This window comes from Rana temporaria, chromosome 1 (assembly GCF_905171775.1).
Source record: "Rana temporaria chromosome 1, aRanTem1.1, whole genome shotgun sequence".
NCBI classification, from domain to species: domain Eukaryota; kingdom Metazoa; phylum Chordata; class Amphibia; order Anura; family Ranidae; genus Rana; species Rana temporaria.
The window spans coordinates 543390278-543410524 of record NC_053489.1 but is presented as its reverse complement, the minus strand read 5'-3'; the positions used below and the strand labels follow the sequence as shown (position 1 = coordinate 543410524).

At 42.8% G+C, this 20247-nt stretch overlaps 1 protein-coding gene across 3 annotated transcripts in view; it reads left to right on the top strand.

The window, feature by feature from the left end:
• The window catches only part of PALLD (palladin, cytoskeletal associated protein), a 478084-nt gene that overhangs the window by 212941 nt on the left and 244896 nt on the right, over positions 1–20247 (top strand). For all 3 annotated transcript variants that reach the window (XM_040333029.1, XM_040333039.1, XM_040333047.1), the window contains 4 exons: positions 387–492; positions 625–699; positions 1621–1762; positions 7005–7028. In XM_040333029.1, the coding sequence (XP_040188963.1) occupies positions 387–492; positions 625–699; positions 1621–1762; positions 7005–7028 (347 nt within the window). The remainder of the gene's footprint in view (positions 1–386; positions 493–624; positions 700–1620; positions 1763–7004; positions 7029–20247) is intronic.

The window sequence follows — 20247 nt, the reverse complement described above, 5'->3', positions numbered from 1 at the left end:
GGAAAGCTTGCATGACCACCTATAATCTAGTGGTCCATACCTTGGAGTAAGAGGCCCGGCATGTGTATATGATTTTTTTATTCTGTGTTTTGGTGTTTTTGATCACTTACAATTTCTAAGCGCTGCATTTTCCCTCTTTATAAAGTTTGAGAGTAACATACTGTAAATTACCTGTTAAGGTACACATATGAAATTACCTGGGCTCTTGCTCTGCTGATTATATATATATATATATATATATATATATATATATATATATATATATATATATATATATATATATATTATTTATGTTTACTTTTTTACCTTTAACTTGGCTGTGATAATTGGATCTCCGGTACTGCAGAATCCTACAATGAAAACAAACATCTGTTTCATTTTTCTAGAGCTCAAAAGAAAACAACATCAGTTTCACTAACCATAGGACCATCATCACCAAAATGTGGAATAACCACTGCAATAATGCAGCCAATTTCTATTCCTGTCCGTCAGGTAGGTCACTTTTACTCTTAAAGTCAATAAAGTCTAGAATGGCTTATTTAAAATGATCCTTTATTACTTTTTATACCGTATATAAATACATGTTTACTCTTCAGATGACTAAAAACTGATATCTGTTAACAGGTCCAAAGCCCTATATCTTATTTGTGTCGTCAAGATGGGTCCAGTTCTAGCTTCTCTTCTCCTTCTTTCACCAAGGTTTGTTTATACATGATACCTTCAGAAATATACACTTTTTTTGCTGTATACTTTTTGTATTAAAATAGAGGGTGCATAAAATTGTATATTGTTGACAATTATTATTTTTTACTGACACTTTTAAATCCTTACATGCTTTGTCTGAGTATAGTTCTTCAGCTTGAGAGTCAGTAGTCGAAATCTCCCGAAGTCTGAATTACTGCCTGGTCAACTGCTTGACCTTACTCACTATTCCCTAGCTTCTGAGGACTTACCAATATCTACTAATAAAGCTCTGTATAGTAATTTAAAACAACAGCTATGGGTTTCTGTGATATAGTTATTTGCATTCAATTGCTGGGAGACACACACGGCCAAAGGACAGGATCCCTGAAATTATCTAGTGGTGAACAGGACAGGCTAAAATTATATACAAAGATAAATAAAAATGCTTTACCATACTGGTCCTGCTCCCCTAGGCAGCCTATGAGTGCACTATGGCACAACCAGCCTTCTTTAAAAATATCCCTTTGCGAATGGCATGCTAAATGCCACACCAGCGTTTTGGGTGTTTTCCATTGGTTATAAAGCTGATGAGTTATTGTATATGTTAGCAGATTCTTACCTTGGGGCTTAGTTTACTAAAGTATGCAGTAAGGTAAAGATCAGTGAAGTGAGGCGAAATGTACACAAACATTCAGTCATGTGCATGGAAATAAAAAAAAAGAGCTTCTTCTGCCCTAGACTGGACAGTGGAAATAAACACAGAATAGTACTTTAGTAAATCAGGCCCATTGTCTGGTTCTTACATAGAATTATGGATTCAGTAAGTGTGCTTTTCCTTCCTGAGTAATGCAACATTCTGAACATGTACCCTGCACTGCCTTATCATTCCTTTCACAGCATTAATTAGCTGTGCCTATTTATTGTATTGAAATATAGGAACTTCAGAGCCTGTCGGCATCGGAAGGGCAGGTTGTCGTGCTGGAATGCAGGGTAAAGGGCACACCGCCAGTCAATGTCAAATGGTTTAGACAAGGAGCTGAAATTCAAGATTCTCCCGACTTTAGAATTCTCCAGAAAAGTAAGATGTGATATGTTCACCTACATCTATTCGAATGTGGAATGTACAGGATAAAAATTGTATTGTATTTGATATAAATGAATGGTGATGAGTGACATCACATTTGTATTGTTTTAGATTGCTGCGGTTATGTTTCTTTCTGTGCAGAAATAGCAACATCCTAAATTTGGGAGGGATAGAGCTTAGAAAAAAAGTCACTAATTTTATGTTACAAACCTCTAGGGTTGTTGGCTGTCTTGGCCTCACACCTAGTAGCCCACCATGTTTGAACTGTAATTTTTATTTTTTTTGGACATTGTGGTCAGATTAATATGGGCATGGTCCCATATCTGCTATGTTTTTGACCAAAGAGATAGCTTACTTATCTTTAATCACTCTACAGTGTTTGGATCAAAGGAACATCGGGATGTTTTTATTAACAATGATGAAATCATGATTTTTTTTTACCTAAAGGTTACCTAACCTGCCTTACTTGGACACACGTGAAATTTTTGAAGAATTAAGTATTTTGTTTCAAACTAACATAGTAATGCAGACTTATTTATGAAAAACACACATACATATATATATATATATATATATATATATATATATATATATATATATATATATATATATATATATATATATATATATTTCCATTTTATTGGCTTTGTCCGGTCAGCTGCTTGACATAATATGTTGCCTTCTATCCCCGCAGTGTACATAACAGAGGGTGTTAGTTGTTTACCTCTTTCTTAACAATGGGACCCTGAACAGGTATAATAATTAAAAATGGAGGTCAATTTATAATTATACAATGACATCATGTTATAAAAATAAGTTCACCTGATTTTGCTGTCCTGCTGTGTTTCGTCTATAAATGCTACATTGATCTCTACAGTCCATAAATTATAAAATAAGTTGTGTGGGCTGCCAATGCACCCTAGTGTGCCAAAAACTGTTTCTGACCTTTTTTTATGTTTTAGAACGCAAAACATAGCGGACACTACAGTACAGGTAGTGCATTACCCTAGTGTGTTGGGGTGTTGTTTCAAATGAATGGCACCTTATTGCACCGACACGCATAACATGACAGGCCCTAAAACTTCTCCCAGGTTGTTATTTCTTGCTGCATTTTGTGTTTGCTGGGTAGAATCTCTCCTACTGTCACTAAACCTATAGCTGAATGTATGCATTTGTCCTGCACAAGAGTGAACACAGATAAAAAAAATAATGCCTTTGGAGTTGATCATAGCCATGGAAATGTTCATTTTAACCATAGGTGCTATTGAACTTCCTCTGGGTCCTTGTGCACCAATGAGTTCACCAACAAAACAGTTGAGTAGGAATGGCAAGACCTCAGAGATTTGTCTGCATTCCTATGGGAAAAATAAAGGCACTTGTGACCTAAAACCTTATTTGGTTATCAGGAGCCACATACAGAATCTTTTGAGTAGAGAGTAGTTAGGCAAAACACACACTTTTTCCATGCCCTGATAATTCAGACTGAGGAGAATTGAAGTTCAAAAAAGATCACAAACCCCTCTGAGTTTTTTTTCACCCCTAAATTCCTTATTTTAAGCACTTACAAATAAGAAATGCAATATTCGGAAGGATGAATGAGCCGCTTAGTGGAATGTAAATAACTATGTCAGTTAAATAGTTATTTTATTTATACACATCTTAATACCAGAACAAGAGAGGGACTATTGAGGAGGAATGAGGGACAGATTTATTTCCACATTTAATTGCAGAAGAGAGGCAGTTCTTTCAATTGAGAAACAGTTGGAAGCTACAGATTTGTATAAAGCTGAAGAAATGCACTATACAAATCTAAAAGAAAAAAGACCTAAAAAGAGTGTAGATTACCATTGACAGCCCTACTTGCCAGCAGGAATGCCAAATATTCTGCTATTTTTCTGCTGGCAAACAAGTAGCGCTCTGTTAGCATACCTTCATATTTAAATCTAAATGTTTGAATAAAGAGAATACCACTTTTATCATTTAATACTTTTCATGTCAACAAGGAAATAAGAGCCGGTTCACACTGGGGCGGCACGACTTCGGGGGCGACTCGGCAAGGTGTCCTGTATAGAAGTCAATGCAAGTCGCCCCGAGTTGCCCCCAAAGTCGTACAGGAACCTTTTTCTAAGTCGGAGCGACTTGCGTCGCTCCTATTAGAACGGTTCTAATGAATACAATGGGACGCGACTTGTCAGGCGGCTGAGACGCCTGACGAGTCGCCCCAGTGTGAACCGGCTCTAACTGTCAGGCCCCGTACACACGAGGAGACATGTCCAATGAAAACGGTCCGCGGACCGTTTTTATCGGACATGTCTCCTGGGAGCTTTTGGTCTGATGTGTGTACACACCATCAGACCAAAATCCCCGTGGACAGAGAACGCAGTGACGTAGAAGACACCGACGTTCTCAAACACGGAAGTGCAATGCTTCCACGCATGCGTCGAATCAATTCGACGCATGCGCGGGATTTCGGGACGCTGGTTACACGTCATAACCAGCGGACATGTCCGATTAGGTGTACTAACCATCCGACATGTCCGACGGACATGTTTCTATCGGACAAGTTTCTTAGCTTGCTAAGAAACTTTTGTCTGCTGGAAATCTGTCCGCTAGGCCATACACACGGTCGGACATGTCCGCGGAAACTGTGTGTACGCGGCCTCACAGTTCTAAAAGATGACAATGACATCCTTTCTACAAAATCACTCTTTGAAATATTCACTAAGTAATTGCAATTTGTGTTCTACATGTAGCAATAAAGTTATATTAAAGTAACACTTAACCTAACCCTTATTCCCTTAAGATAATTCATACAGATACACTACCTAATGATCCTATTTTTATCTATTTTTTTTATGAAATAGTTTTTTTTTCTGCCTCATTGTAAAGTCCTCAAAGACCTCCCAGACATATTCTTTCTCCCCCTCTCTTTCCCTACATGTTAGTTGCAGTTGTGTGCACGCCCTGTGGACACTACAAATCCCATAGTCCATATTGTGAAAGAGCAAGAGAGGGTGGCTACGTTCCTACATACAGTGGGATCATAAAGAATGATTGTGGCCACCCTTAAAACAGTAAGTCAGATCACAGCAGCAGAAAAAATTGAATTTGAAGATTTGGAGTAGGCTGAATAGAAGGTACTTTTCTCAGATGGGAGTATATACTTGAATAGAATTTTCTAAACTAGAGGTTAGAAACAGTGTAAGTCTAAAAAGGAACATACAATACTGCTTCCAACTACATAACTCTACGGAAGAGGGCTACTTGCTAGTCAGCCAGAAAATGTTAAGACCTTCTTTTCCCTAGAGACCTTAAAATCTTTTCCGCTTGCACATTATTATCCTGTACTTTCATAATGGAAGTCCAGAGTCGTCGAGTATATATTGTTCTCCTGGCTAATCTCCTTGCTTCTGGAGAGGTTGAGAGGTTATACATTGTACTGCATCTCTCAAACCCACAGACAGGAAAGTAGTTAGCCAGCGATTATTATTTCAAGCAAACTACAAGTGTATATGATCTATGTGTATGCACGCTTCTATGCAAGAATACAGACCGGTCTGGATGGTTTGTGCTTTTACATGGTGCAGCATCCAGGTTAGCTAAAATCACAGGAGATACAGTACTATGTAACATGTAAGGTTGATACCAAAAGCTAAGTAAAAATGTCATGAATAAATATATGTGTGTGAGCAGCCTTAGGTAGAAGCTTTCTTGACCATTTCTTAGTTTAAAGAAGACATATAGCCAAAGCTTTTTTGGTCCTACCTCTCCTTTTGATCACAGGAGTGCTGTTCGTATTGCACTCTTGTGACCCATTTTCAGGCGATAGTGGGCTAAAGACCGCTGTCGGCTGACATCACTCAGCTGGTCCAGGCACTGGATTGATCTTGACTTTAAAGTCAGGATCCACCCAGATGCCTGGACCAGGAGCTGGCTCAGCTTCTCAGCGAGCCGTGAGAGCATTAGCTAGCTGCTTCCACCCCCTGCACAGCACAGCGCTCACGCAAGACCCAGTGAGGCTGACAGTTACCACTCTGCTCATAGTGGAGGGGAGAACTGATCGATCAGCACGGTTTTATTACTCAGTTCTCAGTTCAGAGGTGGAGACAGATGCAGCATTGTATTGATGCTGCATCTACCTAGGTGAGTATACATTTTTTATGTTTTTTTGGAAAACCATACTTCTCTTTTAAGGACAGCAAATCTGACACTATTCAGCTACACCAACCTAGTATGCATTCCAGAAGTCAAAGTATGGCAGTTTCTGTTTCACGCTGCTTGCATGGATATCTATTGTTGTTGTAGATTTATTATTCTTCCTATAATTATTGCAAAAGTTGCTCTAATTTTTTGAATTGATTAGAAGAACAAGACCAAAAATTTACTGGCCTGACTATCAGACTTCCCTGCTAACCAGAACACCCAAAGTCATTAGTCCTAGTTGCAAGGCTCATCTGTAATCCAAATGTTGCTTGACACCCAACTAATGACTATGGCTACTTCCTTAATTTTAATCATACATGTAATAACAATTGATCAGTTGTGGGTTTGATATTTTAAGCAATCTTTCTCTCAAAAGATAATTTGGCATAAAAAAGTAAAAGATCAATTTTGTCATAGATGTTCACCAGGACCTACTCATACTTTCATGATAAAACAATTGTTCCCAGTCCAGTAAACCATTCATTGAATTTCATAATTAATTTGTTGACTGTATATGTAGCATTAGATTGAGTGCTATATAATAAAGTGTTTTTATTGTATTGGGTGCATAGATATTCTGCAGGTTCCTTGAGCAGGTCTGGTCCTTCCATGTTGCTTCACTTGCACAGAGGGGGCCTGCTGAACTACTTTCTCATGCTTTATTCATTGATATATATTTGCCCAGTGTGAGTGCCATTATATATTACAGTAGGGGCCAAGCTTTAAAAAAAATGCCATTTGGTTCCAGTTAGGATATTTTTTGCTGGCCATTAGGGTCGAATGCTGCTGATTGTTTTGTATCTGGTATGTGTGTAGCTAATGACTCCTCCCATTATACACCTTACCAACCAGTTACACATACTGTATGTATCACTTACCGTTTTTCTATTTTATGGCCACTGTAAGGGCTTGATGCCCATCTATATCCCCATGCAACCATATTTCTAGTGAGTTGTAAAACTATATAAATATACAGTATATGGCATTTTTCCAAACTTTTTAAAACATATTCTTTTTGTGTTTCCTTTTACAGAACCACGCTGTGCTTCTGAACCTGGTAAGGAGTTAATACATTTTGAAAAGTTTTGTTTGCTAGCAATGGGAGCTTATCACACAGCATAAGAACTGGGTTCATAGTGTTGCAAACATGACAGGATCAATATATTTTTTAATAAGGAGTTACTGAGGCCCTTTAAAATGATAAGCTTCCATTTCAAAAGCACTAAGTAGGGTGTATTTCCATTACCTTGTACCACATGTTTTTTTTTTTTTATATTTGTATAATCTAAAATGTATTTTTATTTTCACTATTACTGCACGCATCAGCTGACATTATCAGGCAGATGCATTTCCATCCATTTTGGAAATAAAATATTTATGGCTTTGGCATTGAAAGGTCGGTGAGAAAAATACCAATTTCACACATAAGCTATCTTTATGTTTGTAAATTGAACATTGTTTTGAATAAAACATCATATGATATATAACGAACACAATAAAATCGTTAGAGTCGGTTCACACTAGGGCGACACGACTTCCAGCGCGACTTTCAGAGGTGACTCCGACACGACTTGAACATGAACCACAGGGCGATCTGGGGCGATTTACAACACAACTTGAAGTCGTCTCCAGGACAGGAGACTTTTCAGTGGCCAATAAAACAACAATCAGCTCTAGGGGAGGGAGGGGGAGGGAGAGGTTTGCCTGAGAAATGTATGTTATCTTTCTGGAAAGTCGCTTCAGTTAAGACAGTGATCAGACTTGGAGGCGACTTCCATTGAAATCAATGGGTACAAATCGTCTACAAGTCGGATTGAAGTAGTACAGGAACCTTTTCTGAAGTCGGATCGCCTTGAGTCGTGTGTATTAACACCGCTCCCATTCACTTGCATTGTTTTTCTCTACAGCGCGACTTGGGACGACTTGAGGCGACATGAAGTCGGATCGCAAGTCGCCCCAGTGTGAACCGGCTCTTAGAGATAAAATCTATGTTAACTAATCAAATGCAAAAGTACTTGAAAAACAATGCAGGAAAACATGGACTTTATAGGCATTGGTCATCAACCCTGTCCTCAGGTCCCACTAACAGGCCAGGTTTGCAAGATAACTGAAATACATCACAGGTGATATAATTTGCTGCTCAGTGATTGCAGTATTCGAGTCTGCATCTCCCCAAGTTAATACATAAAACCTGGCTTGTTAGTGGGCCCTGAGGAAAGGGTTGATGACCACTGGCTTAGTATACAAAAAAAATGTGTCCTAACTTTAGTGTATATATATATATATATATATATATATATATATAAATAAAATGTTTGAGGGTTCCGAGTAATTTTCTAGCAAAAAACAAATGATGATTTTTACATGTAGGAGAGAAGTGTCAGAATCGGCCTGTGTGGCGAGGGGTTAATTACCATAAGTAATATACAAATAATTATTATTAGCACTGTGATCTCATCCTCTCAGTCTGTTGCTGCAGAGAGTGTCAGCTTGTATTTAAACTGGCCGCTCTGTATGTAGCTTCTGACAGGCTGCACAAGCATCCCTGTATCTCCAGAACCATAAATGATAGGAGCCCCATATTTTGACCAGTGGTGGGATGGGTCTTCAGCCACATACCCGCTGGTCGCCGAGCTACAATCCTCAAAGTCGACCTTTTTTTCTTTCTTTTTTTGTGATTTTTTTTTTCTTTTTGGGCAAATGGGCCTATTTTGAGGAAGGGGCCTGGAGCTGCAGCTCCAATAGCCCCTATGTTAATCCGTTCCTGATAGCAGGGATGGACTCTGGCCAGTGGGAGTAGAAAATGTCCTGGCATCTGTGAAGGTAAAAGCCATAGGCTTGATAGTCAGTGAGTGTAAAAAAATGACATCATTGGTGTCAGTGAGGAATAGCACCCCATGGATAAATACCATTCCTATTGTTGGTGTCAGTGGAGGAATAGTGCTACATCTTTGGTGTCATTGGGAGTCATAAGGGTTAAAAGCACCCCGCTAGCGGCCGAAAAGTGCCGCTAAAACAACGGTAAAATGCTGCTTTACCACCAACGCTCTCACCCTCCCGCTGTGAAAGTAGCCTTAGTGCTGTCAGTAAAATTAGCAGGCATTTGTAACGGCTCTGGTGAACGGGAGTGAACCACAACTGCGGATAGCAAGGATTTATGTAAGATTTCAGTACTGAGCCCCAGGCGTCACTCCACACAAACAGGAGTTTGGAGGTTCTCTACATCATCTCTCTCTCACGTAAAGGAATACGCTGAACTACTAAGGTTGGACGTATTACAACATGCGACCAGACCTTAGTGTTTAAAAGATACGATTTACTAAGAGATTCCAATGCACTTCTGTATGCAAGTGATTATCAGTATGGCACCCCAGGCATCACTCCACGCAAACAGGAGTTTGGGGGTTCTCTACATCATATCACTTATTACATAAGCAGTGCATTAGGCCACTAAGGGTGTAAGTATGAAATAGCTTCAACCCTTAGCATAGGAACGTTTAGAGCGAACATGTTCAGTAACTTAGGGCATGAGCCCATAAAAAAGTAAGAACTTATGTCAAGCACGTAGTAAATAGGAATACTGTATGTAATAGCAATTTACTTAAGAGAGACAACTTTAGCGTAATGGAATTGAAAGTGTATGTCTCATTAACCACTTAACCCCCGGGCCATATTGCTGCCCAAAGACCAGAGCACTTTTTGCGATTCAGCACTGCGTCGCTTTAACTGACGTGCGACGTGGCTCCCAAACAAAATTGACATCCTTTTTTCCCCACAAATAGAGCTTTCTTTTGGTGGTATTTGATCACCTCTGCGGTTTTTAGTTTTTGCGCTATAAACAAAAATAGAGCAACAATTTTGAAAAAAAAAAGAATAATTTTTACCTTTTGCTATAATAAATATCCCCCAAAAATATATATAAAAAAAATTTTTCCTCAGTTTAGGCCGATACGTATTCTTCTACATATTTTTTGTAAAAAAAAATCGCAATTATTGATTGGTTTGCGCAAAAATTATAGCGTTTACAAAATAGGGGGTATTTTTATGGCATTTTTATTAATATTTTTTTTTCACTAGTAATGGCGGCGATCAGCGTTTTTTTTCGGTACTGCGACATTATGGCGGACACTTCGGACACTTTTGACACATTTTTGGGACTATTGGCATTTTTATAGCGATCAGTGTTATAAAAATGCATTGGATTACTATAAAAATGCCACTGGCAGTGAAGGGGTTAACACTAGGGGGCGGGGAAGGGGTTAAGTATGTTCCCTGGGTGTGTTCTAACTGTAGGGGGGTGGCCTCACTAGGGGAAATGACTGATCTTCTGTTCATACATTGTATGAACAGAGGATTAGCATTTCTCCCCCTGACAGCTCCCGGTCCCCGCTCTGTAACGAGTGATCGCGTGTGCCCGGCGGCCGCCGGTCACGCGCACAGGAGTCGGAGAGGTGCGCACGCGAGCCGACGTTATACTACGGGCTCTCGCGCAGGGGAGCCGACTTGCCGCCGTAAAACGACGGTGGGCGGTCGGGAAGCAGTTAAGCTATTCCTCAGCGGTTAGCTAAAGACACAGCAAATAGCCAACAGGCACAACAGTCAGTCCCAAGCAGTACACAAGTAAAAATGCGCAAGAACTAAATACAATGATTCCTCTGTAATGTAAAATATAATAAAAGAATGGTAATGATAAAAATATAGTGTACAAAAAGGGTTGTACAGTATAATATAAAAGAGTCCGAGCTCAGGGAGGTACAAATGGGAGAAAGTCCAGGGATGGATGGAGGAGAGTTGTTGCAGGGGTCACAAATACAACCTCAGGGCTGCCATCATAGAGAAACAGAAACCATGTTCCAGTACTGTGAACAAAATTATTCAAAGTTGCAGCAGTCTGAGGGCAGTGACGTCACTGGCGTGCGACGCGTTTCCTGAGCCAGCGTACTGCGATGATACGGCAGTCGCGCTCCTTTGTCAAGCTGACTTGTGTGGGAAATGGGACTGAGTTATTATAGGGAAAGGGGGGCGGTGATGGAGGGCGTGTGGGGGCGTGAACCAGGGCGGAGCATGGGCGGCGGTGGCAGTGAGCGTGTGGGAGTGTGAACCAAGGCGGGACAGGAGCGGCACTAGCATATATGTTTAACATATGGAGAGGAAGGACTAGAACGTGACGTGCAAGGAGAGGGGGAGGAACAGGGAGGGGAGGGGGCCGGACCGAAGATATACACAGTATTAACTATGGGGAGGTCGGAAGGAAGTGTCAGCAACGGACGGTGCAGGGAGCTGCACGCTGCCAAGGGATGGATGACAATATTAAATTCAATTAAACAAAGTTTGGGGATGAGAACAAGCATAAAATGGTCATTTAGATTATAAAACTATTAAGACGTTAAAAAGATTAGATGGGATAAAAAGTTATTTTATGTTATGGTTTAAAGGTGTACATATAAGGATAGGGTGAGGGAAGGAATAGGAAGGAGGAGGTTTATGGTGCATGACAGATGGTACTGACTATGCGCATGTGTGTGTGCGCCCATATGTGCAAGATTGCGCATAAGTGTGTGCACACATTTTTTGGGGTTTTAATTTTTAATTGAATAATATAGGGGAGGGGAAGAGGAAATTATTTATTTATTTATTATTAAAAGGAAAGAATGGCGGGGGAAGGGGGGAGGGGAAGGGCATAAACACATAAGTATTAAACATGTGCATGTGTGTGTGCTCATATGTGCAAAATTGCGCATAAGTATGTGCACTCATTTTAGTTATTGATTTCTAGTTGAAAGATATGGGGAGGGGGGGGAATTATCTATTTATTACCAAAAGGAGAAAGGGGGAGGGGGAAGTGCACAAAACACATAAGTGTAAGCAGTATGAGCATATATGTGTCGATAAAATTGGCATCAATAAAACAACAATGGATGACAGCAGTAAATAAAAACAACAAATAACAGCAAAAAACATCAGCAATAATCAATAAGTCAATCTATCGGGAAAAGAAAGAATATAATAAATGATAGATAAAAGTTAGGGAGGGAGGGGGGGAGTTCCAAGCAGTATCCTAGTATTCACTAAGCCAGAGTTAAATACAGTACTTCATAACGGCAATAAGTGAACAGGTAATTCTAAAGGAGTAGTTGTTACTTATCCGTTTTGCAGGGATGAGTGTTTGTAGAGTATTGCAGCAGCAGTAGAATTCTTTTTTATGTAGGGTCTCCTGGTGGAGAATAGCTTGGGATGTCCTGCAGTAACTCATGCAAGGTTGGCAGCGTAGCTTCCAGGCGTGGGATGACCTCCAGTTTAGGGACGAATGGTACCTGTAGGTTGAATAGCAGCCAAGCCGGCTACGGCCGACAATAATAGAACAGGGCTTGACTGTACCCTGAATGCCTTTATAGGCAGGTAACCAGGTGCACAGAATAGCACTAATACGAGGCATCGGTGAGGCGCACTTCCGCGTTTTCCAGGCTTGAACGCACGCGGCGCCGAGGGATGACGTCATCGCGCGGGTCCCGTATGCGTTCCAGCGTGGAACGCACTACGGCGCCGAGGAGCGCCTGTTACAGCATTATACTTTTCTCAGTATATTTCTAATTTCATCTCTAGATTTTAATCATGAATAAATATAAGATTTTCAAATTTTTCAACCCTTATACATTCGTGTATTAAGGCAATTTAGAATGCAGAAAGTCCAGCTGTTAGCCAGCATTAACTGATCAGACTTTTGCTTTCTTATATAAGATTGGGCACCCATGGAGTAATATTCTGCATGGTTTGAATCATCTATCATAAAGCTTTCTGGTCTGTTTTGCACAACACAACACTATATATGTATTTATTTTTTTAACACTAAAACGATAAAGTAAGTTTTGTCATACTGTTGGGGTCAAATGTATAGATGAAGTGTTCATAATGACTCCTAAAAGCATGTTAAAACCTAGACATTTTTTGGGCACTGCTCATCATAGACATACATGTGTCATAAAGAGTAGAGGACTATGATACTATTAATCAGCTCAGTCATAAACTTACACTTGTTGCCTTAGGGAGGTATCGCCTTTAAAGAAGGTACTATACAGTCGGTAGCACCATCCCTACACGCACTGCACACTCACACAGCCTGGGGATCCCAAGAGCAGCAGCTTTTTCTCATCACTCCTTCCTCCTTTCCTCCTAATGTGTTCTCCACTTGTTCTGTCTAGACGGAAATCACCCCCGTATCACAGACTGTTTTGTGACTTAATAAACAGTCCAGTTGTTTAAGGCTACATCCCGGTTTGTCAAATTACCTGATCTGTTCTCTTTTATGCTCATTTGACACAGTGCCGATTGAACCCTTGAAAGACAAGGTTGCTAGGGGAAAAAAATGAATCATTGGCCAGCTGTTGCTGCTTTCACCCATTACTCAGCTGTCTAGAAGTGGTCCTATCAGATTTCTGCAGCGTACTGCCTTTGCGGTGACATGTAAAAAGTGCTTTTATTAGATAAAAGGGAAGAAATTTTATTATAATGTCTAAACCATCCGCTTTTATGCTTTTGTTGTGAGTTCCTATACAGCAGTCAGACAGTTGTGAAACCTTTCCCCAGGGATTCCAGCTAGGGAAAGTTTTTATTAAAAGCAATAACACATTTATTTGACTGCGGCCCTGCATGTCCTCAGGATTAAACAAATTGCTTGTCAGGCTTGTTAGTCGACTGATACAATATAAAAGAAAATTGCACCAAAAATAAGAGCTCCCATTTTAAGTGGTTATCTTTGTGGCAGTTAAAACGTTTGTAATGCCTCATCGCTTAGTCACTGTTAAAACCAGCTTGCAGATATTAGAGATTAAAGCTTGCCATAGGCTAAGCAGTGATTACCAAGAAATTAATAGGGCAACAATCAGCCTTTAGTACATTTTATAGTCAGCTCTAGCTTGTTAGGACTAAAAGCAATGCTAATATTGAATAAACTAAATACAATTTTCAGTAGATAAGAAAATGGTTCCAACTACTCTCAGTTTTTATTTGTCCTGTTGGGGAGATTTCCTTCACTTCTTGTCCCGGAGACTCAACTGGAAGTGAGAGGAAGCCACTTCAAAGTCAGGGGAGATGTCCTGTGAGATGGTACGTCCTGGGACAGATGTCCACCATGGAAAGGTTTTCACTCATCTCCTGTTCAGGTGGCATGTGTGAAGCCCTGTACACACGCTCAGTTTTCTCGGCGGTAAAAAGTCAGCCGAGAAAACCGATGGGTAGCCCGAGAATCTGCTCGGTAAGTTTCCCCGTGTACACACGGCCGGGTTTTCCGTTGTGGAAAACTGTAGGGAGAGCTTTGGTCGGGAATCCCGGCCGTATGTATACTCCCTTGCAGTGCTTCCCCATAGGAAAACTGCCGAGTTTAAAACTGCTGGGAATCTCGGCGGGAAAATAGAGAGCGAGGAAGCATACACACGGCCCGAATTCCCGGGCAAAAGCTCTCCCGGCAGTTTTCCCGATGGGAAACCCGGCCGTGTGTACGGGGCTTAACATTTTTGAATTCTCATCACTTTTTATCTTGAAAACAATGGTCACAGACAGCAATAACATCCTGACAGGTTCTAACCAGGGTGGAATTTTTACATAGGAACCTGTAGATGTGTAGTTTTAGTGTCCTAAGGCTTTAAGTACACTAGCAGCTCCTAAACTTGAGTTTAGAAGCTTTTGGCGTTTTTTGCCAAAGCTCCTAAACTCAACTCCCTTAAATCCTATGCCCACACATAGGCTTTTAGCAGAGGTTAGGTGAGCTTCAACCTCCCTCTCCTAAACGCTGAAGAATCACATTCAGCATAGGAAGGATTTGACCGTTGGCCATGGAAAAATGTAAAACGCAGCAGTATGTTTTGCGTTTTCCCGTTGCCCCAGTAAATGTAGGCAGGGTGCACATAAAGCCTTAGTAACACTTGTCTGCTATGATCACCTCTTTTAATCAGAACATTTACTTGATTTCTTAGTCATAACTTTGTTTAGGATATTGAGATAATGTAGTTGAGAATTAAGTCTTTAGATTTGTATCTGAGACCAACAACTAACACAGTGAACAGAAGTATCCTTTTTTTCTATAGCTGGCCATAGAAGAGTCAGATTTTTTTTTTGTTCAACCAGCAGCAACGCCGACAAAAAAAAAAAACTGACCCAATTCCCTTATCAATACATTTAAGGTGAATGGGAGAATCCTCCGGCTGTGTCATTGTATGCTGGCAATGGGGAGGCTTCCCCGTCATCAAAATATACTGATCAGTGCAGCAGGCTATAGCCTGCATCACTGATTGAGAGGAAATTTTCCAGCCAGGGTGCTTGTACATAAGTCTGTATATCCACAGTGCTCATTGATGGAAATTCGTCTGATCCCTGCTAAACCAGCCAAATTTCAATCAATCTCTGGGTACTGTTGGAATAATCTCCTGGACCATCGGGATTTAACATCAATACAACTTACAAAATTATGCTGTGACTGGCAAACCATTACTGTTTAGGGGGTGTATTTTTCTATTGTATTGTTTTTAATAAATGAAAAATGTATATAAAAACCTATTAAACAGGGCTAATGTGGTTCAATGGGGAGTACAGCATGACTGAAAGCATGATTTATTGTAAAGGAGTAGAACATATTCACTTTCAAAGTGAATTTTCTATTACTTTATGTGAATGAGGTGAAACAAAGTGAAAATTCACTTTGCAAAGAATGTGTAAAAAAAAAAGAAGAAAGCTCACACATGATTAGTTGATTGAAGTCAGCACAACTTCAGCTCTTTCACTAAGCTAAGTGGTTTATTTTCATTTTTTCTCTTTGTAACATGAATTTTTACTTACCTTAGTGATATTGAACAGCATAATATATTGCAGCTAACCAATCCTTAGATGTAGTGGCTGCATTTGTTTTTTCCCTTTATTTCACTTGCTCCAGCCAGTAACATGGGGCCAGATCCTCAAAAGAGATACTCCGACTTAAGTGCTGTTCAGTCTGTGTGTAACTTTGGAAACGATCCTCAAAAGGCTTTTTCCAAAGTTACACAGAAGATCCGGCATGTGTAATTGATTTACACTGCCTAATTTTAGGATGCAGTACCGCATCCGCCGCTGGGGGCATTTCGAGTCGAAATGCCGTTGCTAGTATGCAAATTAGCACTTAAGGCGATCCACAAAGCTTTCTAGCTTCTTTTTTGCGCCGTAAGTTATTTTGCAAGTGTAAAATTAGGGCTCGTTTTACAAAGTGTAAAGTTAGTCACACCTTGTAAAGGCCCATTGCAGCGACGGCATTTGGTATGCTTTCCCGAGGGAGAACTCCACGTCAATTTGTAAAAAACAAAACCGGCATGGGTTCCCCCCCAGGAGCATACCAGGCCCTTAGGTCTGGTATGGGTTGTAAGGGGACCCCCCCTACGCCGAAAAATTGACGTAGGGGGTCCCCCTACAATCCATACCAGACCCGTATCCAAAGCACGGTACCCGGCCGGCCAGGAAGGGAGTGGGGACGAGCGAGCGCCCCCCCCCCTCCTGAGCCGTGCCAGGCCGCGTGCCCTCAACATGGGGGGGTTGGGTGCTCTGGGGCAGGGGGGCGCACTGCGGGCCCCCCCACCCCAGAGCACCCTGTCCCCATGTTGATGAGGACAGGACCTCTTCCCGACAACCCTTGCCATTGGTTGTCGGGGTCTGCGGGCGGAGGCTTATCGGAATCTGGGAGTCCCCTTTAATAAGGGGGCCCCCAGATGCCGGCCCCCCACCCTAAGTGAATGGATATGGGGTACATCGTACCCCTATCCATTCACCTGGAGGCAAAAAGTAAAAGTTAATAAACACACAACACAAGGCTTTTTAAAATATTTTATTATTCTGCTCCGGACGCCCCCCCTGTCTTCGTTATTAGCTCAATTACCAGGGGGGGCTTCTTCTTCCACTCTCCGGGGGTCTTCTTCCACTCTCCGGGGGTCTTCCGCTCTCCGGGGGGGCTTCTCCGGACTCCGGGGGGCTTCTCCGGACTCCGGGGGGGCTTCTCCGGACTCCGGGGGTCTTCTTCCATCTTCTCCCCTCTTCCGCTCTTGACTCGGCGAACCCCGGTTCTTCTGCAGCTCTCCGGTGCCTTCTTCTTCAGCGCTGGCTGCCTGCTATGTTTGTGTGTTAGCTCGATTTCAAACAGGCAGCCGGCGCGGTCTTCTGTGGCGTCAGGGTCTTCTGGTCTTCTGTTCTTCCGATGTTGTCTCGTCGCCTGTTGTCGCTGTAATGATGGAAGCGCGCCTTGCATCACATTTATATAGGCATCACCGTCCCATCATGCCCCGGCAGGTACCCACGTGGTGGGTGCACGTGGGTAGGCACCCACCACGTGGGTACCTGCCGGGGCATGATGGGACGGTGATGCCTATATAAATGTGATGCAAGGCGCGCTTCCATCATTACAGCGACAACAGGCGACGAGACAACATCGGAAGAACAGAAGACCAGAAGACCCTGACGCCACAGAAGACCGCGTCGGCTGCCTGTTTGAAATCGAGCTAACACACAAACATAGCAGGCAGCCAGCGCTGAAGAAGAAGGCACCGGAGAGCTGCAGAAGAACCGGGGTTCGCCGAGTCAAGAGCGGAAGAGGGGAGAAGATGGAAGAAGACCCCCGGAGTCCGGAGAAGCCCCCCCGGAGTCCGGAGAAGCCCCCCCGGAGAGCGGAAGACCCCCGGAGAGTGGAAGAAGACCCCCGGAGAGTGGAAGAAGAAGCCCCCCCTGGTAATTGAGCTAATAACGAAGACAGGGGGGGCGTCCGGAGCAGAATAATAAAATATTTTAAAAAGCCTTGTGTTGTGTGTTTATTAACTTTTACTTTTTGCCTCCAGGTGAATGGATAGGGGTACGATGTACCCCATATCCATTCACTTAGGGTGGGGGGCCGGTATCTGGGGGCCCCCTTATTAAAGGGGACTCCCAGATTCCGATAAGCCTCCGCCCGCAGACCCCGACAACCAATGGCAAGGGTTGTCGGGAAGAGGTCCTGTCCTCATCAACATGGGGACAGGGTGCTCTGGGGTGGGGGGGCCCGCAGTGCGCCCCCCTGCCCCAGAGCACCCAACCCCCCCATGTTGAGGGCACGCGGCCTGGCACGGCTCAGGAGGGGGGGGGGCGCTCGCTCGTCCCCACTCCCTTCCTGGCCGGCCGGGTACCGTGCTTTGGATACGGGTCTGGTATGGATTGTAGGGGGACCCCCTACGTCAATTTTTCCGCGTGGGGGGGTCTCCTTACAACCCATGCCAGACCTAAGGACCTGGTATGCTCCTGGGGGGGGAACCCATGCCGGTTTTTTCTTTGAAAATTGGCATGGAGTTCTCCCTCAGGAATGCATGCCGCTGTCATTTTTTTTTTCCCCGACGCAACTTTAAGCCGTCGCGATCCTCAAAACTCGGCGTAACGTAACTTCGCGCATGCGCAGTACGGCCGACGCGCATGCGCAGTACGGCCGGCGCGGGAGCGCGCCTCATTTAAATGGGACTCGCCCCATTTGAATAGGAACGCCTTGCGCCGGCGGAATTTTAGTTACACAGCCTGAAATTTCTAGATAAGTGCTTTGTGGATCAGGCACTTAGGTAGAAACTTTAAGCCAGTGTAACTTAAATTGGATTTTTTAAGTTACGTCAGGTTTTTGTGGATCTGGCCCATGCTTCCTGTCTTAGGGTGTCTACATATTGGATGAAGTAGTAAAGCAGACACCTTTGGACAGCACCATTGTCAGTGTGGACAGGGTAGTGTTAGACTAGCAGATTTAAATGGCCTTGACTAACAAATTGAAGCTGAACTCCAGCAAACTTATTTTTTAAGCAGTTATAGCAAACATTTTTTCCCCCTTTAGGATAATTGTTTTACATAAATGAATACAAGCTGACTATTGTAGATACCCATGCAAGTGGTAGATTTGTTCCAACACTCTAACTGCTACTTTGCCTGGACAGCTTGATCTGTTAACCACTCGGGGCCGTAACCGAATGACAGCTACATCGTGGTCGGCTAGTTCTGGAAGGGCGTACTATGACATCCTGCCGAACCCTGGGGCGCACTCCAGACCCAGCGCATCACAGATCAGGGTAAAGGGCCAATGACAGTGGCCCCTTACCACTTGATCGCTCTGTCCAATGACAGAGCGATCACTTGTCAACAAACTGGCGAGATCGGTACAGCGTGTGAGGATGGAGCTGGTGCGACAGTGTGAGTGGGCTGGATCTGAAGTGCCCACACTGCTGATCTGTGTCCATACATGCCCATCCATGCCTAATGTATGTCCGTTCGTGGCTCAAACATGGCCATCGGTGCCTCGTACATGTCCATCTGTGCTTCATACATGCCCATCCGTGCTTCATCCATGCCTCATACATGCCCATCTGTGCACATCGCTGCCAATCCATGCCTCATACATGTCCATCTGTGTCTCATACATGCCCAACCTTACCTCATCAGTGCCCATCCCTGGCTATTCATGCCTCATACATGTCTATCTGCCTCATACATGTCCATCTGTGCCTCATCCATGCTCATCTGTGCCTCATCCGTGCCTCATCCATGTCCATCTGTGCCTAATCCATGCTCATCTGTGCCTCATCAATGCCTCATACATGTCAATCCATGCCTCATCCTCGCCTCATCTGTGAACATCCATGCCTCACCCGTGTCCATCCATGCCTCATCCGTGCTCCATCCATGCCACATCAGTGCTTATCCGTACCTCATCCATGCCGCATCCGTGCCTCATCCGTGCTAATCCATACCTCATCAGTGCTCATCCGTGCCACATCAGTGCTCATCCGTGCCACATCCGTGCCTCATCCATGCTCATTCGTGCCCATCCATGCCACATCAGTGCTCATCCTTGCCACATAAGTGCTCATCTGTGCCTATCCATGCCTCATTCATGCCACATAGTGCTCATCTGTGCCTCATCAGTGCTCATCCATGCAACATCAGTGCTCATCCGTGCCACACCCATGCCAAATCAGTGCTCAACCATGCCATATTAATGTCAGATCAGTGCTCATCCATGTCACATGTGTACACATGTGTAAGAATTATCTTAAAAATTTACAACTTTGGGAAAAAATAAATGTGTTTTAATTTTCTTTACACATTTTCCAAAAACTTGTGGAAAGAAATTACATATTTAAAATACTCATTATGCCCCCTATATTATGTTTTGGGGTGTTTGCTTTCCAAAACAGGGTTATTTTTTTTGGCGTTTCCATTGTCCTGGCGCTGCAGGTCCTTCAAAAGTGTAATAGGTAGTCAAAAAA